A 22,452-nucleotide genomic window follows, 5' to 3' on the forward strand; every position below is an offset into this window, starting at 1 on the left:
CCATCCTCAGATAGCTTCAGCAGCTTCCCATAAAATCGACTTCAAAGTATTGGTCATTTTTTTCAAATTACTGAATGGCTTAGCTCATAAATACATCTGACCTGCTCACTGCTTAAACCCTCCAGAGCTCTCAGATCATCAGACACTGGTCTTCTAACTGTACCCATGATAACTGGTAAATCTGGTAAGGGTGCATTTAGTTATTATGGGCCTACTCTCTGGAACAAACTCCTATATGACATAAAATGTAAAACTACTGTATTGTCTTTAAAAAGAAAACTTAGGACCCACCTGTTCTCTCAGGTCTATGGTTAGTTAGTGCCTTCATCTCTCTGTCTCTTAGTCCTTCCATTTCTCTCTGTGTCTCTCTCTCTCTATATGTTTGGGTATACAATGTTGGCAGGTGGGTGGGAACTAAACAATCTGTATTCCTTTATTGATATTACTACTACTTTTTTCTTTTCTCTTTTTCTTTGTATCTGCATGTATATATGCATTTGCATCCTAATTAATTTTTTTTCATGCATATTTGTTGCAAATTGAGCCTACGTTGTATGAAATGTGCTAGACAAATAAAGTTGACTTGTTAGAAATATGCATCGTGTATGAAGGTTGAAACCTGGCTATTGCTATTGGCTGATCCTGATGGCAAGAGACTGCTTTCATCAACAACTGACCCACCTGTCACCGCCCTGTTGCCAACTGACTACGCTGTGTGTGCGGGGGACAGGGAGGTGCTGTGGATCAAGAGGAAGCACGATTGACTGTGCGTCTCTTAGACCCCTGCCCACTTTTGAGACTCTTTTCACATTCCAAGGAGGAGGGAGTCAAAAACTGGGGGATTTAGTTACTTTTTATGATTATTTGCACAATCTGACTTTCCATAAAAACACATACTTTGTGAGACAGTATAATTAGATTTTAGTTAAAATATGTTCTATGTAAACAACCAAAGACCCCACTCATGCCTTTGTTGAAGTACTTTTTATTTAATACATCAAAAAGTTTTTGAAAATACTGACAAGAAAATTCACATATGTCACGTATGTCAAAAATACATCAGTGCTATGATGACATTTGGTAAAAGCAGTATGTTTAAAAATCTGATTTGAGTTAGTGGATCTTTCAGACACAGTCCTGTTCCTGTCAAGTGTTAAACCTCCTGTTTGGCATACTCAAAATGCAAAAAAAGTCAGTGTGCAGTGAAAGTTTAACAACATTAAGGGGAACACCTTAAGTGCAATTTTGCATTATTGGAACTTTCTCAAAAGGTCACTAAATAGTAAACATTACGTTACCTTCAGCACTTGTACACCAACATCATGAATCTAGCTTTAAAATCTCTGCTTTTATATCAGTTACCAAAAATATAAAGACAAAGACAGAAAATATTAAACTGCAAAGCTCTTTCTTGAAATGGTAATGTTAGTGAAACATTCTGTTGAATAATAAGCTCACAAATAGCCAAAATATTACTGACAAGAACCTTAACCTGCTAAGGATCCTGCTGTCAATAGTGGAACTTACAGTACAAATATAGAGATATAAATAAATAGCAAAAATCTAAGGAAATCATTTTCCAGCATTCTGTGTCTGACAGATTAGACTGCATGACCTACATGTGTCCAGCACTAATAAAAATAAACACTTTTCCTTAATTTTAACTTTAACAGGTTAAACCTACACATACCCATTTCCCTGTTCATACAATAAAGCCACATATACGTTCAAGCCATCGCTGACAGTTACAGATTTCTTCATCAGCAGTTGAGAATTGAGTTGGTCCTCATGATGCGAATGACCTTCCTTGAGGTGTAGCTGTACTCGTACTGCATATGTTCGTGGAAGAAATACAAGTATCCTGAAAGGCAACAGATAGAATAACAGTTAGGTAAAGCAGTGTAGTGGTAGTGCTTTAAACAAAATGTTAAGTTTTTTGAAAATTAGATATTTGAGGCTTTATATTACCATAGTGATAACTAGCCGCGTCGATCTCGTCATCCATCCCAGGAAAATCCTCCTCAATGGATCGTGGGTATCCGCTATCCATCGTGCCTGTTGCCTCATCATAGCTGAAGGTGACACATAAAAGCAACATGTTAATCAAATACATGACAAAAATATTGTTTTCAGCTCTTGCGACCCTGCGTCCTCATATGAGGACATTACATTTTGGGGTTGCTGCACCGTATACTTGAACTTAAGGCTTACTTTAAGTTTAACTCAGACCTGTTGTCTTTGTTTGTGGACAATGCACGTGCCATTCAGTGCTAGCAAGAGCAGAATACACTAATCCATGTAGAAACAAGATGGCAGCTATCTCTACCATCAAATTTTATGGTTAAAACTTATGTAATTATGCTTAATAATGTTTGTATTTTTATTTGGCATACAAATTTGACCAATTTTAGTAATAGGGACAAGCAAGGACCCCATTAATCAGAAAGTACTTGTTGTCTTGCTTTTGCTTGGGGACATTGGGACTTTGTTTTTGTATTATCACAATATTTCATACAGGCCATTAAGCTGTGACAGACTCTGCCTACAGACAAAAGGGGCATTCCTTGCTTGAAAAAATGAGCAAGGAAACTTCATCAAGAGTTACAAAATGATGAAAACATAGGGCTTTTACATATGTAACATTATTTGCAATTTTGTCTTTGTTCAGGCATCGAAATGTACACTTTTGAACAGTTTTAGACTTGAACAGCAACCCCTAACCCCAAGAGGTACAAAACATTAAAGAAATGTTGCACTGTTTGTTATCTCATTTTTGCACAGTTTTCAGAATTAATGTGGAATGTTTTCAAATTAATAGGTACCAATAAAAGTAAACCCAAGTAAAAGAAAAAACCCATATGCAGACAAATTAAAAATGCATACCAAACAAAAGCTCATGTCTTAGGAGGTTAAAGAATTTCAAACTTAATGGAGACGTGATACTCATCACATTACCTCCAATAGTCCTCATCAGTGAAAAGCAGAGTCTTCCCAGTGTCTCTGATGTACACAGAAGCATCTATTTTCCTTATCTTCTTAGGAAGTCCAAGTTTGTGTATGTACTTTGGATAACCATCCACAAGGTTATATCCATTCAAAGCCCACATTCGGATCCCTGTGGAAACAGAGCAGGATTTTGGTCAACAAATATTGTATCTATAGTGCTGAAGAAGCAAAAATTAATAAATAAATATCAGTATATCAGTAACTGAATATGTATAACCCACCGCTAAATATCATGACTACATCCTTCTCTGGGTTCTCATATGCTGCGTCCACCTTGTTAGGGATGGACGGCCATGTTGACTTGATCAGTGTCTGCTCAGGCTCCGGCATTTGAGGATGCAGACGCCAGTAGAACCTGCGACAAAATACAGCTAATCAGCTCTTCCTCACACACACTTGTGGTTATGGTTTTATCAGACTGGTCAATGATGATCAAGATCTAGAGTTTATGAATTATTGATTTTGAATGCACCATCATTGTTCTCATGGTACCTGTCTTTGAAGATGATGGTTTCCCCTCTGAGCTCTGTGACGGCATCAAAACTTAACATGGGGTCACATTTGTTTGGTGCGTCAGGCTTTGGCTTCACTTTCCTTGGGTTTGGGTTTGGGCCTGTGATTGAACACCTGGTGTTAATGCATAGTTCACATAATATATCCGTACAAAAATGCTACCATTTGAAAAAACAGCATTCAATTTTTGAATTTAAGTAGTTAGGTTTATGAGCACTTTTAAATCTAAAAACAGATCATGTATTTTCCCACCATAGAGAGCTTGAATGCCTTCAATGTCATCCTCAGCCAGCGGGTAGCCTGTAGTGTATGAGTAGACGGGGTACATGAGGGCACCCGGGTCTGCAGAATGGGACATACCGAGGGCGTGGCCCAACTCATGGGCCGCCACTATAAACAGGTTGTAAGCTGTAAAGAAAAATGTCAGTATTAATCATTAGATACAGTTCAGTGAACTATACATGTATGTTGTACATCTGTGTATAACTCTTACCTGATGAGTCTTTGGTCCAGTGTTCATCCTCATCAAAGTGAGTGTCGCCTCCGATGCCTTGGCCGGGTGGGTAGGCATGAGCAAGCAATCCATTAGGCCCGTCAAAAGGATTGTAGTCTCCATGCTCTGCAGAATAAAGGACACAGTCTTTAATATGTGGATCAGAAGGATTATAATTCTTTGCATATGATTACCCTTTCAGCAGTGGCAGTGCAACAACACTAACATCATGTATTTTTTTGTGTTTTTATATAGAGTATATCAGAATTACCTTTTGATCCAAAACTGATCATAATGTCAGCATTGCCCTGATGCAGCTTCTTAAAAGTCAGAGGGGTGACATCAGACCAAACATTGAGTGCGTTGCGGACAGCTCTGTCCACATCAGTCTTCTTTAGATCTGGTGTATAATTCAGTATCCTGAAACATCAGGGGATAGACGACAAGGAAAAAGAGTGAATAAATGTTACTGGTGTTCACTTTCTGAACTCATAGCAAAAATATAGTTTTTAATGCATACCTAAATGTGACCTCATTATTTTGCCATTTGAGGTTTCTAGGGAAGTGGTTGTACTCCCCGATGTCTGGGACGCCACATCTGGCCTGTTTCATCAGATCCAAAGTGTTGTCATCCAGATTTCCTGTCACCTTTAAGGGAGTGAGAAGAAAATTGCATTACATGAGTACGTGTTACCAAAGTAGACATTGTCAGTAACTTATTAGCAGAGTTAGTCCTCATCAAGGCTTTACCTCTTCTAAGTGGTTCAACAGAGGGCAATCCGTTCCTACTCTTAAATGGTAAACTTCGATTTTTCATGGTATATTTTGTTTTTATGTTATCTCTTATGCATTTGTGATATTTTTATTCATCAGCTCAGCAAGTCCCAAACAAAAGTTGTTGTAATGGCATTAAAGGTAAATCAGCTCAGACCTGTTCAACTTCTTTAACCGCCTTCCAAAAAATACAGTTTCAGTGTGAACCAAAATATTTTCTGCACGTCCAGCTTTGTGAGGAGTACCATTAAAACCAACAATGATTGTGTTTCAAAGTGAGTAACATGTTACACTAAAAATCTTAAACACACATCAGGGTCCATCACTTATGCCTTAAAGTTACATTTATGTTAAAGTTGAATTTCTCTTTCAGCTAAACTAAAAAATATCAATATACAAAAGCAAATGCCACTTTCCGAATCTGGTCACCTTGAGTTTGAAGAATTTTTGCATCTCCTTGATCTTGCTTTGAAAGGCAACTGACGACCTCTGTCGACCTTGGAGACCAGCTGGAAGGCCATAGAACCGACGGAGGTACTTCTGTTTGTTATAAGAGAAAAGAAGCTGAATGACAGTCATAATGGTATAAAAAAAAAGGTGTGGTTTACTCAACTCAAATAATATGTGGAGTCTTTTTTTCACAGATTATGACAAAAAAGCCACAGCATACAAGACTAAACATTGTCTGAATTTTAGAGCTCAGATCTTACCTCTGCTAACAGCAAGTCGTCTTTGTCCTCTGAAGGCAGAGGCACAGCAAAGGAGTGAGCAGCCAGCGCCAGCAGCAACAGAGCTATCATTGTTGTTGTCTCTGCGATGTCCCAACCTCTCATTGGGGTCAAGATGCTCTGAAGGGTATTTATAGTGCTCTGGGTCCACTTTTTTTCAAAGGGCCCCAGTGATTCATGTAAAAGCACCTAGCCACTTCCTCCTTTGTAAGAATGTGCTTGTATCTGTAAAACTACACACACTGTGGTTTGACTGTACTCCTTTGAACTTACCTAAAATGCTTAGATAAAGCATTTCCCACATCCCAAACTGCCATGACTTAAAGAGTTTCTAATATATTAATTGAAAATGCCTGTGAGGCAAATGATGTGCTTCTAATTCCTTTGTTGAAAAAAAAAGGAAAAAAAAGGTATAACATGTCAGTCTTTTGATCTAGAAGACATGACCCTTTTGGTAAAACATACTCTGGGACTTAACATTAATAAGAATGTCACAATCTGGTATAATCTATAGGCCAATATTCTTTACAGTGCTCGCTATAATACAAAAAAAAGGGAAATTTGGGAAATATTTAATGCTGCTGCTGGTCTCATGATAGTCATTCCGTGTCTTGTTATTTTAGGTGAGGACGTTTTAGGACACGTGACTAAAAAAACGCCATCAAAATAGAAACAGAGATGATGAAAACATGACATTTAAATCTACATGTCCTTCATGACATTATGTTTTATACGACTAACGTGAGCTCTCTTGTTCTGACAAACTATGAAGTAAATGTTCTGCTTAGTGTTAGTTTGGTAATAATAAAAATCAGCTCTTCCTGATGTATGCGGTGTTTTCCAAAGCTGTCCATCAGTATGTGATTCAGAGTCACCATTACACAGAGCGTAAATGAGAAACTGATTATGCAAATGATCCTAGTTTTCTCAGAAATAGAGAACTGTAATCTGGAAGACATTTGATCACGGCATGAAAACCTTGGTGATTACAACAAACATGACCAACTGAATTCTGAATTATGACAACACACAGTTTACTTCTACAGAAGGTCAAAGATTGTGGTGCTCAAAGCGCAAAAGAACACTTCTCAAAAAATAAGCAGCAATGTCTCTTTTCAAAAGACACAACCTGGTTACTCAAGATAATCCACAGACCACAGACGTGAGCAGCAACCATATCAGGGTGCAGAGAGAAGTGTGCATCTACTCATGGACGAGAGGCTCCTGCTTATGACCGTGTGAGATGTAAACATTAATGGCGTCTTACTCAGGTGTTGGTGATGGTGATCTATGACAGACATCTCAAACACTGCAATTCCCACCAAAAATAATCTAGCTTGTTAAACAGTACCACAGGCAGGAGAAAAAGAAAATGCATTTTTGTTTTTAGGGTTAACTTTTCATTTAACGCTATCATCAGGTCCACTAATTTGGTTTATGACTAAATGCCTGCAAAACTAATAACACTATCATCAGCCTCTGCTGTACTTGGTGTCTTGAGCTTATTCAGAAATGTTAGCATGGTAACGTACTCATCTAAAATTGCGATATATATGAGCATAATACTTGCAAAACATCAGTATATGAGCAAAGCCATGAAAGCGTGTTAGCTTTCAGTAAGCATTTAGCCCAAAGTACTGCTGTGCCAACATGTACAGCGTGGCTGTAGACTTCGACTTGTAACACTGAAGGGTGAACACTGGGTTGGAAAAGAAAGGGAGGCGAACTTCACACTTAGATTAACTTCATCAGGAACAACAATGTTTCTTACAGAGATAAAAATACCGATTTAAAAGACAAGGTGTTGGTAAGTTTAGGTTGCACTTCAGTTTGGCATTGCTGATGTTCAAAATGATATTTGGCTATAAAAGACCTTGAGAAAAATGTTCCAGACACTGAGTATAGGGACCTGTAGGTCTCTTGAGTACAGGCAGGTAAAGACATGTTATGTTTATTACTGTGTCTACACCATCTGTGTCTGTGTGACACAACTAGGGTATATAATTATTTGTTCCTGCCACAACAACGAAATACTTCAGCTTCTACATAGTTAAAAAATGTTGGTAAATAACCACTACAATTGTATACTTTAAAATAGTTAACACTTTCCTTAAGTAAATCGATCATATAATGTCGTTGCATTTTTTTTAGGTTCATATTTGGATACAAAGTCACTATAGTACTTCAAATTGTGCACTGACAACAATAAGGAGATGTTTTGACATTTTACAGAACAATTTGACGGTGTTGCAAATTGTAGTTATTATCAACATAGCCTACTTTTGGAAAATGTCTTGTAATGACAATGATGTGTTGGAGTAAAGTATAAAGCTGCTGCGCTGCCACAGAGAACCAAACCTCATGTATTGCATTAAGATGTACAAATTATAAACAGTTGGTGTCACTTGTCGTCATAAAGGAGCACGAAACAAACATCACGGAAAAAAGAATGCTCATCTGCACCTCATTAGCGATATCATGTGTAATGTGCAACTAACACTTAAGCATCCTGTGGAGACAAAAATTTTTTGGAATAACATCATTGTTTAGGCGGTGGTTAACGGAGTGCTCCTGACTCATGCCAGGGGAAGTTAGCAACTGGGGGATTTTTGCTGTTATTTTAAAACGTCACAGACAAACACACACACACACAAAAAAAAAAATATATGGAAACATACACACCACTGATCTGTCTTGTGGTCCACTGGCTGTACTCAAAGGATAAAAATTGTGTCCTATGACCTATATATTGTCCAGGCAGAAAGGGCAAAAAGTAGAGACTGTAAGTATATATATAAATATACACACACACACACACATATATATATATATATATATATATAAGTGACAGGCTGTCTGTGATGGCCACTACTACAGTCTCCTCATGCCCAAATATGGTCACCCTCTTGCTCCAAAACAAGATGGAGACAGCGAGGCTTTAAAATGGGAGTCCACAAACCATATTTCATTATGTTTGAAGCCTGAAATGTGGTGAAAGGTTGAAAGGTTCAAGGGGGCCGAATACTTTCGCAAGGCACTGTATGTGTGTGTGTGTGTGTGTGTATAAATCACTCCTATTAAGTTATAATGCATGTTAAAAAAACATTTTTTTTGTACCAGGTTGTAAACCAACAGACTATGTAAAGATATTAATTCCTGCTGTAAAGTTTGCCATTTTAATATGCGGGTCCATGGGGATTTTATCTGTTTTGGAGCCAGCCTCAAGTGGCCATTGAAGGAACTGCAGTTTTTGGCACATCTGCATTGACTTCATTTTCCAGCTTTGGAGGTTGTCACTTTGTCTACGGCCATGCTGGCAGTCTGATAAGGCTGTAATGCTCTTTAGACAGCAGAAAATGAGATTGTCAGATATTGCATGAATAATTAAATGTTATAACTAGCAAGAAAAAACATTTCCAATACTATATATTTTCTCTATGCAAAGCTTGAAATGCTCAGCTTTACTTTCCAGCCTTTCATCAACCTTTATTAGGTGCCTATACCTTCATCAAACTCTTCAGCACTTCACTGTTTGTCTCTCTCTTACTGTCTGCCAGACTGTAGTCTCTGCTACCTGTCAGTGGACTGTGCTTCAAGCCACTTCACCTGCATAATTATCTTGTTTGCTTGTTGTTACCTGCTTTCCCCTGACTGACCCTGTCTCCTGTTCCCTGCAGTTTGATCTGCTCACGTTTTGGTTCCTGTCTCCTGTCCTTCGTCTTGTCAGTCCCAGGCTCCAACTACCTGCCCAAGCAACCTCAGGTCTGCATTTCCTGTCAATGCACACCCTCACTCTATCATAAACAATATAGTATCATATTTGGTTGTTTATTGCTAACTCATATTGACATATAAAGTGTTACGGTAGCTGAAAACAGCTAATTTGATATGTTAGATGTTTATCGAAAGCTGCATGTTTTTGTCTTTATTTGCAGATATTGCAGAACTTGTTCCCTCGTCATGGTTGTTTGTATGTATTAACAACAGACAAACTGTTGTATGAAGAAAGCAGCCCATAACTCATACCCATATCATAAGGTCAAGACTAGGCATTATAAAAATCCTCAATAGGGGCACCCAGTGGCTCATCTGGTAGAGCGGGTGCCCCGTGAACAGAGGCTGTGTCCTTGCTGCAGCGGCTGAAGGTTCAACTTCAGCCTACAGCCCTTTGCTGCATGTCATCCCCTCTCGCTCCTTCCATCACACTAAAAATATCTTCAAAAAAGTCACTAATAAACATACCTGTGTATACAGATACACACACCAGATGCACCAGATTAACTGCTATGTGACCTATAGTCACCTTTCTCCTCCCCTCTCATCTGGTACCTCATCATCCTACATCATCCCTTCTGTGACACAAAAGGAAGTGGTCAATGTCACAATATCTCATGCAATTCATGAGTTTTGGTCGCACAGCTGTGTTGCTTAGTGGTCATTGCCTTCATTCCCTTTTGAGACCCTCTGTGCTGCATCTCACGATAGATCGGCACTTTGGTAACATCCAACCCAAAGCCTTTTGGGTTTTATTGTTAACTACACTGCCTGGAACTGGTGTAAATAGACTGAACCACTACTTTTGCAACTTAGCGCTCATCATATGAGTAGAACCCACTGTGAATCATAAATTGATTCAATAAATCAACCACTTCCCTGTTGAGTCAGAGGAAAGATGATGTATGTGCTCCAATGGACGAGCATCACGAACAGTGATGACTTGTGTTCTCACATGGAAATGGTTCTTTGACATAACATGTTGGTTGGTTTTAATTTCTGGTCTCATCAAGCAAATCAGTTATTAATTGTTTTATTTATTGTGAAGAGATCAGACCCTATTGACTTGCAGTATGTTAGTTACCTCTCACAACAAGGTGTACAACTACTGTCTCTTCATACATTCACACATTTTTCACACAGTTTTTACAGTATGTCCTTATCCATGCAAGGGTTAATGAATCAGTTGCCCCTCTCTAGAAAGTGAGTCATGAAATGGAAGTATCATTTACATTTTCCTGATGCTACAGTTGACCCTGAACAATGTAAAGAAATGAAAAAAACAAACAAACCCTCATTTGTGGAGCCGTAATGGAGCGTGTCTCCTTTTGATCCACCTACAAGATCACCATAAATGTGCAGTGTACATTAAGTATGTATTTGGTGACTAACTGAATGTTTGTTGTGTGCCACTAGCTGGTGTTTCAAAAAATGCCACAATAAAAGCCCTCTAGTGAGGGCACTTATAGGATCTGTATATGTTTTTTTTGTTTTGTGCACCAGTTCGATTCACTGACTTGAAAGAGTAACACAAATCGATTTAGATAATGGGCTTTAATATGACCTTTTACCCTTGCAATAGGTTTCACCATAGTTTTTTCCAAGTGTGGAACGCTCCACCATAATGTCAGTTTTATTCAACTGTTTGTTGAGTCTGTCTGCAAAGACTGCCTGTTTTGTAACAATTAAATCCATGTCTCTCCTGAACCTATACGTAATGATGTTTGCTAACATGTTAGCCTTTATCATAACTGCAAATAGACTGTACAGTGTGACCCTCTGAGCATGTTCAGACCAGGTATTAAACTGCGTCCTATGTGATCTAATCACAAGTAGACTGGTGGTCTGTTCACACCTGGTGTCAGAAGACTACTCCACATGCATCAGCCTATATAAACACTTCAGTGCCAATTTATAAGTTTGCAGCCAGAGAGCGAATCCGCCCACTCTCACAGTAACAGGGCTGCATCAAATGGCAAATGATACCAAAAAACTGTTTATGTGTTTAACAGCTGAGTAGAGCTTTTTCGGTGTTAGTGTGAGTTTTCCTCAACTACTTAACAGGTGCTGCTGCATTACCTTGCCCAGACTGGACAGATATTAAACTGACAGTAAGCTGGGAGGAGAGCAGCACCAGAGACCGTCATTAAGCACTTTGTCTGATGCAGGACACACTGCATACGTAAGCAGCGTGTGACAGCAACCTCGCAGAGCTGCTGTGTCTTGCTCGTTCTGGCAGCGTTGTTGCTGCAATATTGCTGCAGAGCTGTCTGCTGCTGTGAGTACTGTATTTCTTCCATTATAGGCACATATTCCACTCATTTACTTTGCTATCTGTGCATTAGCTCCTGCATTGACACCAACACAGTCCTGCAAATATTTCACAACAAAAAGCCCTGTGTCAATACCTGAAGGGAATCTGTCTACACAAACATTGTCAGGGGGCTTTTTATTTTGAAACGGAAACAAGAAAGGTTGAGTAAAACAGATATATTTTTATTTCCTCATGTTTGTGAAAAATTGAGACATTGAAACTGCAGTAAAAGGTGGTATAATGTCAATATAATTATCCAAACACCATTTTCACTGTCTATTACTGCTGACAACCGTGCATGTGACATGGAACAAAAATCTGTGAGCCTCTGTTTCTCTAGATGTGCCACAGCTGTGAAGCATCTGAGACATGCGCTGCTCACTCAGGCAGCGTGGCTGCTCTAATCTGTTAACATCAGTGCCGAAAAAACCCAACAGCTTCCGCGATGCTCATGCGCTGCTCACACAGTCAGTGTGTCCCGGGCATAACCTGTGCAACTACAGCAACAGAAAGTTTTGCATCAGGGAGTCAGCTAAGCAAAGAGGTCAGAGGTCCCTCAGTATGGCTCAGGAGACATTTGCATACACACTACTGATAGATTGTAGCCAAATATGGCCCAGACCACCTCTGAATGTGGTCTGAGCGATAAAATCTCAAGAAGTATTGAGGACACAATATTTGCATTCACACCTTTACACACATGTAAACTTGTAGTGTGTGATGGGGTCGAATAAGTATCGAATAAGTATCGCCCACTCAAACCATAACAGCTTCACATTCTGTATTATCACACTTATTGGCCACAAACTGAGGAAACATGAGAGCCGTAATAACATTTTGGCAAGCAAAAGCATGGAACACATCTTTAAGTCTCTTTGGACAAAAATGACATATAAATGAAATGCAGTATAATGGCAATGTGTCAGTGAGCCACAGTATGAATCAGCAACAGTTTACAGTAAATAGATGATTTAGATTACACAGATGCTAAAGACGTATCAGAAATGATACAGTACACTGTTGAAACTATAATTTAATCTTCACACATTGCAAGTCCAAAAATAAAACACCCCAAAAAGAGGCTTCAATCAAAATGCTGAGTAACTGTAATTGCTGAACAACCACTGAGATTCAAACCACAGTGACCACTACAGTGTAAGGTCAGACCACTCATCAAAATCAAGAAGCTACGTGCACTGAAGAGGTACCACAGGAGGGCACCAGAGACTCTAGCAGGGGGCCGTTATGGAGTGGAAGGCCAGAGACCCATGCTCCTGCCCTGGATCCTGGTCTCCTGCATGTCTCTCATCACGTTTCAGTGTTACCACAACCTCATGCTGAAGTCAAATCATCATCAAAAGAGCCTGTAAAATATATATATTTTTATGTTTTCCCAAAACAAACCACAAATATCAGTATCATTACAACATAAATTGCTATCTAGCCAGTACAATGAGGTCCATGTACACTGACAAGTGTACTTATGTTACTGCTGTGAGTGTGAACAATTACATCCAACACGTTTTTAAAGAAACTATGAATATAATATTTAAAAACTGCAGATTGTTCCCTCGTCTATTCAAATTCACCATCAATATGAATTTTTTTAATTCAATTCATTTGCAGAGGCCTGTAGCAATGCTCTCATCCATTTACTTGAATATGACATTTCTTGGTACTTCTACTGAGGAGAGCCAAGGCGATATATTTGGGCTTCAAAGGCACCATCATTTGTTTCAGTTATTAATCATTTCTTAGAGCGCCTTTATCCCATAGTGGACATGTCATTTTAAAGCAACTGTATATGTATATTTGCAATAATAATAATATATAATAATAATATATTTTATCTATGGGCACCTTTCAGGACACTCAAGGTCATCTTGCTGATACAACAATAATAATACAGCAAAATATCAGGATATAAGTAAACAATATACAGTAAAAAGCTAAAAATGAGTAAAAGGTCAATAGCAATGGTCACACAGCATAGGCAAGTCTAAAGACCTGTGCTTAATCTACATCCAAGCTGTAGAAAGAAATCCCCAGTTTAGAAAACTAATATTTAACCTGTTATGTGCTCCGTCTTGATGTTCTCATCAAAGCCCTGGTGTCTCTGGTAGGCCTCAAAGTTGACTGAGGCATCGTCCTCTGATAGGCTGTGAGGAACCTGGCCATCACCAGGGCGACACACCTCAAAACGTATCCATCGGTAGCTAAATTAACAAAGTTAAAAAATACATTATGTGATTAGATTAAAAGATCATGTTATTACATTAAAATTTCAAAAAGCCATCACTTCATTGATAAATCTAAAACTATACTGAATGTAAGCTGGCTAAACCTCAGCAAGGGGAATATACGTATTAATGTGATTGAAATATATTAATTTGCACGCATTGTTTCATGTATAACAACATGTTACTTGCAGGGCGCTCTTTGATGTGGCGAGATTTTGCTGTTATTGAGCGCAGTGGATGATCTATGATAACAGCTATTCCTACAGCCTCTCTCTGCAGATTTTGTCAGAGAATAGTTAAAATTCCTTCTTAGTGTAGAGCTAAAATGTGCATACTTTTCACAGTATCAGCCACCATGCTCATTAACAGCAAAATCTCAATATTTCTCAACTTCATCATGAAGCACAACTTCATCAAGTCCTGTAGATGAGACATAACATCATTCCTCATTTAGGAGTTTCACATTATAACATTAGGTTATGTTTAATGTTATTATGTGATACGAAATTATGTTATTACATGAAAAGTTTCTTGTTATAGTACAAAAATATCTTGAAAAATGTGAAAAATGTCTTGTTATAACAAAAAATCCTCATTTTATTACATGATACTGATTTTTTTTCCTGGCCTGGCAAATCTATGCGTCCATAGAAAAGAAATCTCGAATCATATTTTTGAAGAATATTCTGCATGTAAAGTGCATGTAGTGTATTGACTTTACTTGCTACATTTGCGTGCTCCGGGACAACTCTGGATGAGATTCTGGATGGTGGGGTGTGAGAAGCCAAAGAAGTCAGCTCCCGATGGCACAATTGGTGGCATGGACTTGGAACTAAGAAAAGGATTTTTGAAAGAGGTCATAATAATAATAATAATAATAATAATAATAATAATAATAATAATAATAATAATAATAATAATAATAAAATAATAATAATCATTAATATACTTGTGGTGACCTTTGTTACCTGACAGACGCGATGGCCTTCAGCAGATTTGAGTGGCATGTGAGTGCTGAGGAGGCCACGATGGCATTCTGAGGATCTTCTTCAGGCACAATCTCAAACTTGGGGGACAATATTGGATTGCATGTTTCAGTATGGTTTTTTGAAAACCATTTTCATTTTTACCATTTCAAATGAACATAACTTTAAAGTCCAGTGTGCAGGACTTGGCATCTAGAAGTGCGGCTGCAGAACTAAAACTGTTTCCTATGTAGAGCCAGAGTTTGGTTAGTCCTTTCTGGTCTACTGTGGAACAGCATGGCAGAATCTGTGGAAAAGGTCCTGTTCAGTATGTAGACATAAATGTCTCTAAGGTAACGCAAACACTATCCTTATTTTCAGAAGATTACAAATGAAAGAAAACATAGTGATGAATATTATATACAATTTCTGCCAATAGATGCCCCTAATCGTGGACACACTGGACCTTTAATCAAAAAGGTAGTAAACAGCAGTTTTATTAGGTTCCCGTTGGATCTACAGAGATAATTTTTTCCCTTTATTTAAATTCATTTTCTTTAAATACTATTTGCCTATAAAAAAGGGTCAAAAGAATGATGACGGACATTTGGCACACTCTACTTTAACTATTCTGTGTGTACCTGTGGACCTCCTCCTCCATCCTTGATTTGGCAGGTGTAGAGGCACTGCTGGTCGGGGTTTTTCATGCTGGCAAAGACTCGAGTGCTGCAGAAGCCCACCGGGTAGATGGCGCACTCATCATGGAACAACATCCTGTCTGTGATGATCTGGAGAGGAGTAAAAAGTTTGCATTTGGTCGTTAGTGCCAGCTTTTAAAAAGGCTTTCACTTTATCAACATTTTGTTGTGTAATAGACCTAATATTTATCTATTGAACAAGCATCTGATGGACAATTTAACTTGTCATAGCCAGAAAAGAGCATGTATGACTCGGTACTTAAGTTACTTTTTTGTATCCTACTGTACTATAAACAGGATTACTATACTATAAAGTGAGGCTGGAGTTGAGAGGCTTGCCGTGTTTTCACCATGGTGATAATGAAGTGAAAGAATATAAGTCAAATCAGTCACTTACCTCTCCCAGGCTGTAGACCGTTAAACCTCCCAGTACGATGGGAAAGACAGGACGACCAGATGAGTCCAGAGGGATGGGCTGAACCAGTTTGCGAGATCCATCTGCTAGTTTCCTCTTCTTAGATATCTTCTTTGGAACTGGAGAAACGTGAGACGATAAAACAACTGTCTTAAAAGTTGGATGTAAGCTTTTCAAATCACTTATATTTTCAATTTCATTTGCACTAATACGTCACCATGACACTCACGTTCCTCCTTCCCATTTTCCCTGCCTCGCTCTTTCCTTTCCTTCTTGGGTTTTTTAAGAGGTCCCTCTTCCCCTGCTGATACCACTGATGTCAGGTTATGGCCCCCAGACAGGCCTGAAGCTCCTGCAGGACCTGAGGTTAATGCTGCAGGCGGCACAGGAGGATGAGAGCTTGAGCTAGGTGTTGGCAGTATCTCCCCCTCTGACAAAGACTGGTACTGCAACAATGACTTCAGTAAAAACCTGAAAATGAATATGAATATAAATTGTTTATTTAATAATGGTGACATGACATGAATCCCATTTTTTTTCACAACAGCACATCTATTATGTACAAAAGTAAAAAAAAAAAAAAAAAAAAACAGGATAAAGTGACATGAATAAGAAGGTCCGTTCTGAAAACAACATTCTTTTTAGATCATTATGGGAAGCATTTGGATAGCTGAAACACTCACCTCCGCTCCTCCTTTGCTCTCAAAAACTTCTCCTCTAAGTGAGCAACTTCATCACAGAGGGCTGCATTCTCCTTTGGGCAAAACACTGATAATTAAGAGCTGTGTATCCAAACTGGCTCTGAGAGTAACTTAAACTTGATAAAAAAATATCATTCCATACATGCATGACGTGACCGAAAACTTAAAATAGGACTAATCTTTGATTAAACATTTTACTCACAAATATCATGGAGCGGGCAGCTTTGCGTAGTCTAAGGTACTTGAGTCGGTACTTTTCGTTATGGTTTTTTCGTTGACCTCTCTTCATCTTGGTCCTATGCTCTGAGGAACTGGTTGGGGATGGGAAGGCAGGCGCTGAAGCACCTGAGCCAGAACTGGAGACGGTATTCTGCTGCGGAGACCCAAGGAAAGACTGTGCAGTGAAAGCCTGCAGGGCCTGCTGCCTCTCCTCATCAGTCTGTGAGGAAATAAAATGGTGGAGGGAGACAGATCTATTAATGTGCACCACGAGTACCTGAGACTAATGCTTTAGCTGCTTTCAGGATGATGAATGAAAATACAGACTTCAATGCAAACAATAAAATAACACTGATGGAGCTCACACATAAACTGCTATATGAAAAACATTAAAGTTACTGAAACAATCTGTGCACGAGATCTTCAAAAATAAAGAAACTTAAATCAAAAAAATGTCTGCTGTACATTATCTCAGAACTCCTCCAGGAGGATTTCCATTTTAGATCAAATTTTACATTGAAACAGAGATCAAATTGTGCATTTGTCAAAACGAGTTGCCCAACATGGCTCCAAGATCCCGCTGCTGACTAATGTTTAACACAGGTCCGACACTGCTCAACTTCCAAGGTCAGCTTCTATGGTGCAACTACAGGTACTAAAGCAGCTGAAGTATTATAATGGCCGTAATGGTTCTGGGGAGTACTGTAACTAAAATTAGATATTAGGAGTTACTTTACTCTGTCTCTGCTTTAAAATTCTGCACTTACCTAAGAAAATAAATTATCCTGCATTGCACCAGATTATCAGACAGCATTGATTCCCCACTGCAAAGCACCGTATTTAGCCATACACTTTCAACATGAAAATATTTTGTCTATGTGATATAATTATGCTCGGCAGTGACATGTATCGAACCACAGTTCAGGACCAAGATCTTTTGTGAAAAGCAATGCCTCAGTATTTATCTATGACCAAGGTCAAATGCAATTTCAGTATCCCATAACATATTTGAGTTTTGTGTGAAATTGGCATTAGCGCCTACATAACTCACCAGCAGTGCAAAGACTCCGTTTCTGTTCTCAATCCTCTTGAATCTCCTGCTGCCTTTTTGTGTCTGAAACATAATGTGAGACTGAAGCCAATGCACTGGGCTGGAAAAGCCAAATTTGAATGCGAAAAGCCGGGGGTCAATTTAGATTCATTCCACCATTATTAGATACAGCAGGTTCAAGGCTTCTGCATCTAAGCACAGAGCATGTTTTGTTTTTAGTAACAGCGCAGAAATCTCTGCCTCTTCTAAAAGTTGTGAAATGAGGCCAACAAAGCAGGATGGAAAAACATGGAGAAGGAAAAAAACAGCAACAGAAATAGAGATGATGCATGTACTGTATCAGCTGAACTAATGCAAATGTTAAATGACGGTGCAAGTTATTATACTCAACAGCAGAGGCTGCTGTCAGACTGCATCATAAAAATCCCTCTTACCTCACGGTACATTACAGCCTCCAGGCTTGACTTTGCACTACCAAGGAGAGAACAACAAGATAAGCGTCGTCTAAATGTAGACTCTGAAACAAGTTTACTGTCTATTCAGTAAACTGAAGACTCATAGTTTGGCATGTAAACACATAAGTTGTGTAGTAAATTGAGAGGATTGCTGTACTTGGATTGAACAAGTCCCCTGTCGATGATTCTCTGTTTAATCTCCTTAATGTGCATAGGACGCCCAGCTTCTTCTAAGACAATCTACATGAGAGAAAGGGTAAAGAATAAACACTTAACACTTGACAAATGTCACTGATAACACCAAAATGAAATATGATAAATAAATGGCAGATACCTGTGCAGCATCAAGCCACGTGAGGTTTGGCTTCTCTGCGATTTCACTGGGTGGTTCGCTGCAAATAGAGAAAAAGGTTAAGTATCATGCAGTGTAACATTATTGGGAATACTGGTACTTTTGAAAATCATTAGTTATGAAATCTCATAATTCCAGAGCACGTATTTGTCCATATTGTAGTCAATAATTAGATGAGATTAGTTTTCACTTTAGTGTCAGGAATAATTCTGAAATTTGTCTTGAAAACCAGGATGTCAACAGCGTCACATAAATACTGACAGCATTTAACCAAACAACAAAATCATACAACAAACACTGAAACTTAACAGACATAAAAAAAAAGTGGAAGCAGAGGAACATATTACTCATTACTTATTACATTCGGTGTTCGACTCAGGCACACTGAGGCTACTCAGAAGCCATTTTCTGATTTAATAGGTTGATAGACTGAGGAACACAAGAAATTCTAAACCTGTTCAGTCGAGCCTGTGGGACTCTAAATCTCCTATGTGACGGCAAAAGCTGATACTCTGCACATAACGTGTAAAAGGGATCAGATTAATATTACCAGCCAGAGAAAACATTCTAGGAGTATAAGCAGTTTGGAAACTTGACTCAATGCTTCACCCACAATCTTCAAGCTGATCCGCAGCAGTCTAGCCAGTCTAGCTTTAAGCTGAACAGAGAGACAACAGTACCATGCACTGATCCATACTGTATAAAACCTTGAGTTATAGATTGGAAATTCAATAACAGAATCTATTTCTTGGCTCCAAATGACCTCAGTCTCCTAAAAAAATAAATACACTGTTGTACCTTACTACAAACAAGATCTATATATGCACTCCAGGACAAAGCAGCATCTACATAGAGGCCCAATTCAACAGCACCACTAGACTAATCATATCAGCAAAGGCAAATGCACTGTGAGAGATACTGGTGATATTAAATAAATATATCAAATATATAACTTAGATATTTGACTCAATATGTGTGATCGCTTCACAACAAATAATGTTAAGAAAGGAAAGGAAACTCTAATGAAATAGAACCGTAGTGTAAAGTAATGATGTTCTGTTGTGTGGGAGATAATACAGAATAAAATTATCATATCTGATTTGAATTATGACTGGGTTCCACTGTGAGCACTACCCACTGAGCAACAGACATCATTTTAACATTGTCTCTCAGTTTTATCCATGTTATAGACCAGACTTTAGCAGCTACATACAGCACAATTTTAGACCATATTTCAAAATAAACAATAAATACAAATAAAAGTCCTGCATAACCCCACGTATACATTATGAATATTTATTATTTTATCATCAGTAAAAAGGCAAAAAAGTGACATTTCAAACAAAAACTCTTTATCAGACAGTCTGGTGATGAGTGGTTGTGCTTAAAACATCACTTCGGTGCATTAAATAAATAAGTGATAAATGGAGCCCTGCAGTGTGCCAGCTTTTTTTTTTGTTTGTTGTCTTTTTACTTTTCACTCTTGTTTGGTTGGTTTGGACTGGATGTGTGTGCATACTTTGCTTCTGTGTTTTTTGTCATATACACAGATTCAATTTACTTTTTTTTTTTATCTAGGCTAAGACAAGACATCTACTTAAGTTTCACTTTTCAACCATGAATATCGAACATGTCAACGTCTATAGAGAAATACACATATAACAGACATCTATGAAACACCTTTAAACGTTCAAATTGCTCAGTGGGTCACCTACACAGATAAGGTGCTCTTCTCTGCAGCAATCCCACGTTGCAATCTAAATGGGTGCATTACATTTTGCACGTTTTATTTGCCTAAATCTATTTGCAGTAAGTCTACACTTGCATGGCACGACAAACATGACGCCGTGTTTTAAAATCACATTATATTCAACAACCTCTCCAGTGTCTCGGCGGTCCCTGACAGACTTGCAATACTGTCCAGAGCAGGAAACAGAGAGTAGTTTCCCTGTCCATCAGCCTCCATCTCAGATTCAAAAGTGTTGAGTGACTCCATAGGAGACAGGGACCTGTAAAAAACAGAAACATGTATTTTCTCTTCACGTCGACATGTAACGCACCTAGTAGCATCAGCAACACTGCGGCTGTAAACAACGCAACACACACACAGAAATGTGCAAATTGTGTTATTGTGTAGCTAGGACAAGCCAATTATACACAGCTGCTAATAACATGATATATAAGAGTGACGGTGAGCAAACAAAAACACACCTCTGTGAAACCGCTGCGAGCCCACTTCTTGCAGTCGGTGCTACTGTTTGTTTGTTTCCGCGCGTCAACCGGAACCTTCAGTCGTCCCCGTCGCAATGTTTACATTCAGAGTGGCTGAATGTAAACAGTTAACCAGCAAGCACCAGCATCCGCTGTACTAAATTCATCTATGGAGCTATGTGCATGAGAAATAATTTGGTTCAACATGTGAAACGGGAAGAAATATTAAGGTAGATTGAGGAACTTAAAGTGCGTGATTCACATCGGACCTTATTCATTGTAGCATTTCTATCGGATATCCGGTGTCGTTTGTTTTGAAGCTTTTGGGAATTAAATAATGTAGTTAGGAAAGTGATAAAATGACCTTTTTACATGTACAATTAGGGACACAGTGGGACGTTAATGGTAGAGAATGTGTATAAATGCAAATTTAACATTTAATGTTTAAATAAGGTCAATAATATTCTACATATGTAAAGTGATATTCAGGTTAAATAAGCCTATTTTAAATCATGAAACCTTTTTTTTTTTTTTTTTTAAATATGAAAAACAGAGAAGTTTAAGTTTTTTGGTGTTGAAAAAAGACTAACATTGGCATGAAGTACACTTTACGTTAGTGTGTCAGTGTGTCTCTCCCTGCATGTCTCACACCACATAAAAACTTTGAGTGAGATCAGAAACTTTTCTGCTTCAATCTGAGCAAGCAGTTGTTGTTTTGAACACTTACTATCTCAATATATACAGTATATAATACGTTTTACATTCAAATTCAACATTCAAATCTAAACTTGACCCTTTTTTTAATAAGGAAATAACTCCTTGGACACTAAAAGGCATTAGGTAGGCATTATTTTATATGAGTGTGTGGCATTTTCTGAATAATATCTAACATAACGCAACAATCAAAGCAAAATCCACATCTATGAAAAAATGGCACAAGATGATGTAATCAGCGCAAGACTGAAATTGCACTTTAGAGAAGCAGTACTCTGTTACCCTTTAGTGTTTTTATTGAAGTAAAATGTAGCCTTCCTAATTTAACCAGCCATCCTAAATTGGCAATAGTTTATAATCTAACCTCCTCATAAGATACCTGGCATGGATCATGTTTCTCCATTTGGGTTTTGGTGGGGATTTTTTTAATGCCTAACTACTGCATGTAGGGCCCTGTTATAGCTGACCCCATATTCACATCAATAGAGCTCTCTTTATGGTCAAGATAATTCTTAAAAACACATTCTCCTTAACTTGATTTTTATTTTCCTCTTCTGGCACCTTAATTGTTTTAAAATAATATATTCCCCCATCCTTCATCGATGCCAAAACGCCTATGAGACACAGGCCTAAAATGCTTGTGTGGGTTTTTTATGCACAGAGAACAAAACACAAAATTACAGGGACATCTCACACAGCATAAAAAGCCACACCAACAACCAAGAAGGATTAAGACGTTTTTTAAATTCATGGGAGAAATGAAACTGAGCTCATACTGATAAATTAACATATCCAAACTTAATTACAGTAGAATTTCTATTCACTTCAT

The 22,452-nt window shown here is 38.3% G+C and overlaps 2 protein-coding genes across 2 annotated transcripts; both read right to left on the reverse strand.

Annotated features, from left to right (window-relative positions):
- Nucleotides 1-1,585: 1,585 nt before the first annotated feature.
- mmp13b (matrix metallopeptidase 13b) lies at nucleotides 1,586-5,590 on the reverse strand. Its single transcript, XM_042486865.1, has 11 exons — nucleotides 5,497-5,590; nucleotides 5,216-5,326; nucleotides 4,533-4,660; nucleotides 4,284-4,432; nucleotides 4,013-4,138; nucleotides 3,772-3,927; nucleotides 3,499-3,619; nucleotides 3,228-3,361; nucleotides 2,956-3,115; nucleotides 1,969-2,072; nucleotides 1,586-1,861 (listed from the first exon to the last, which is right to left on the reverse strand). The coding sequence occupies exons 1-11, from the start codon at nucleotides 5,584-5,586 to the stop codon at nucleotides 1,761-1,763; spliced, it is 1,380 nt and encodes a 459-aa protein (XP_042342799.1). The 5' UTR covers nucleotides 5,587-5,590; the 3' UTR covers nucleotides 1,586-1,760.
- A 6,249-nt stretch (nucleotides 5,591-11,839) lies between these two features.
- tbrg1 (transforming growth factor beta regulator 1) lies at nucleotides 11,840-20,955 on the reverse strand. The gene is made up of 15 exons (XM_042486741.1): nucleotides 20,910-20,955; nucleotides 20,576-20,707; nucleotides 18,681-18,738; nucleotides 18,504-18,586; nucleotides 18,326-18,362; nucleotides 17,892-17,954; nucleotides 16,824-17,060; nucleotides 16,604-16,674; nucleotides 16,150-16,391; nucleotides 15,903-16,039; nucleotides 15,449-15,595; nucleotides 14,811-14,908; nucleotides 14,564-14,674; nucleotides 13,673-13,818; nucleotides 11,840-12,966 (listed from the first exon to the last, which is right to left on the reverse strand). Exons 2-15 carry the CDS (start codon nucleotides 20,692-20,694, stop codon nucleotides 12,935-12,937), a joined length of 1,581 nt encoding a protein of 526 aa, XP_042342675.1. The 5' UTR covers nucleotides 20,695-20,707; nucleotides 20,910-20,955; the 3' UTR covers nucleotides 11,840-12,934.
- Nucleotides 20,956-22,452: the final 1,497 nt, after the last annotated feature.

This window comes from Plectropomus leopardus, chromosome 5 (assembly GCF_008729295.1).
Source record: "Plectropomus leopardus isolate mb chromosome 5, YSFRI_Pleo_2.0, whole genome shotgun sequence".
Classification (NCBI taxonomy): Eukaryota; Metazoa; Chordata; class Actinopteri; order Perciformes; family Serranidae; genus Plectropomus; species Plectropomus leopardus.

Bases quoted from the DNA above. Each gene is read 5' to 3' on its own strand.
- mmp13b (XM_042486865.1), bottom strand. From the start codon at position 5,586: ATGATAGCTCTGTTGCTGCTGGCGCTGGCTGCTCACTCCTTTGCTGTG. The intron at 3,620-3,771 runs GTGGGAAAATAC...GTTCAATCACAG, and splicing joins AGGCATTCAAGCTCTCTATG to GCCCAAACCCAAACCCAAGG. The intron at 1,862-1,968 runs GTAATATAAAGC...GTTGCCTTTCAG, and splicing joins CGCGGCTAGTTATCACTATG to GATACTTGTATTTCTTCCAC.
- tbrg1 (XM_042486741.1), bottom strand. From the start codon at position 20,694: ATGGAGTCACTCAACACTTTTGAATCTGAGATGGAGGCTGATGGACAG. The intron at 18,363-18,503 runs GTACAGCAATCC...TCTCCTTGGTAG, and splicing joins AGGGGACTTGTTCAATCCAA to TGCAAAGTCAAGCCTGGAGG. The intron at 17,061-17,891 runs GTGAGTTATGTA...ATTTCCTCACAG, and splicing joins ACGGAGTCTTTGCACTGCTG to ACTGATGAGGAGAGGCAGCA.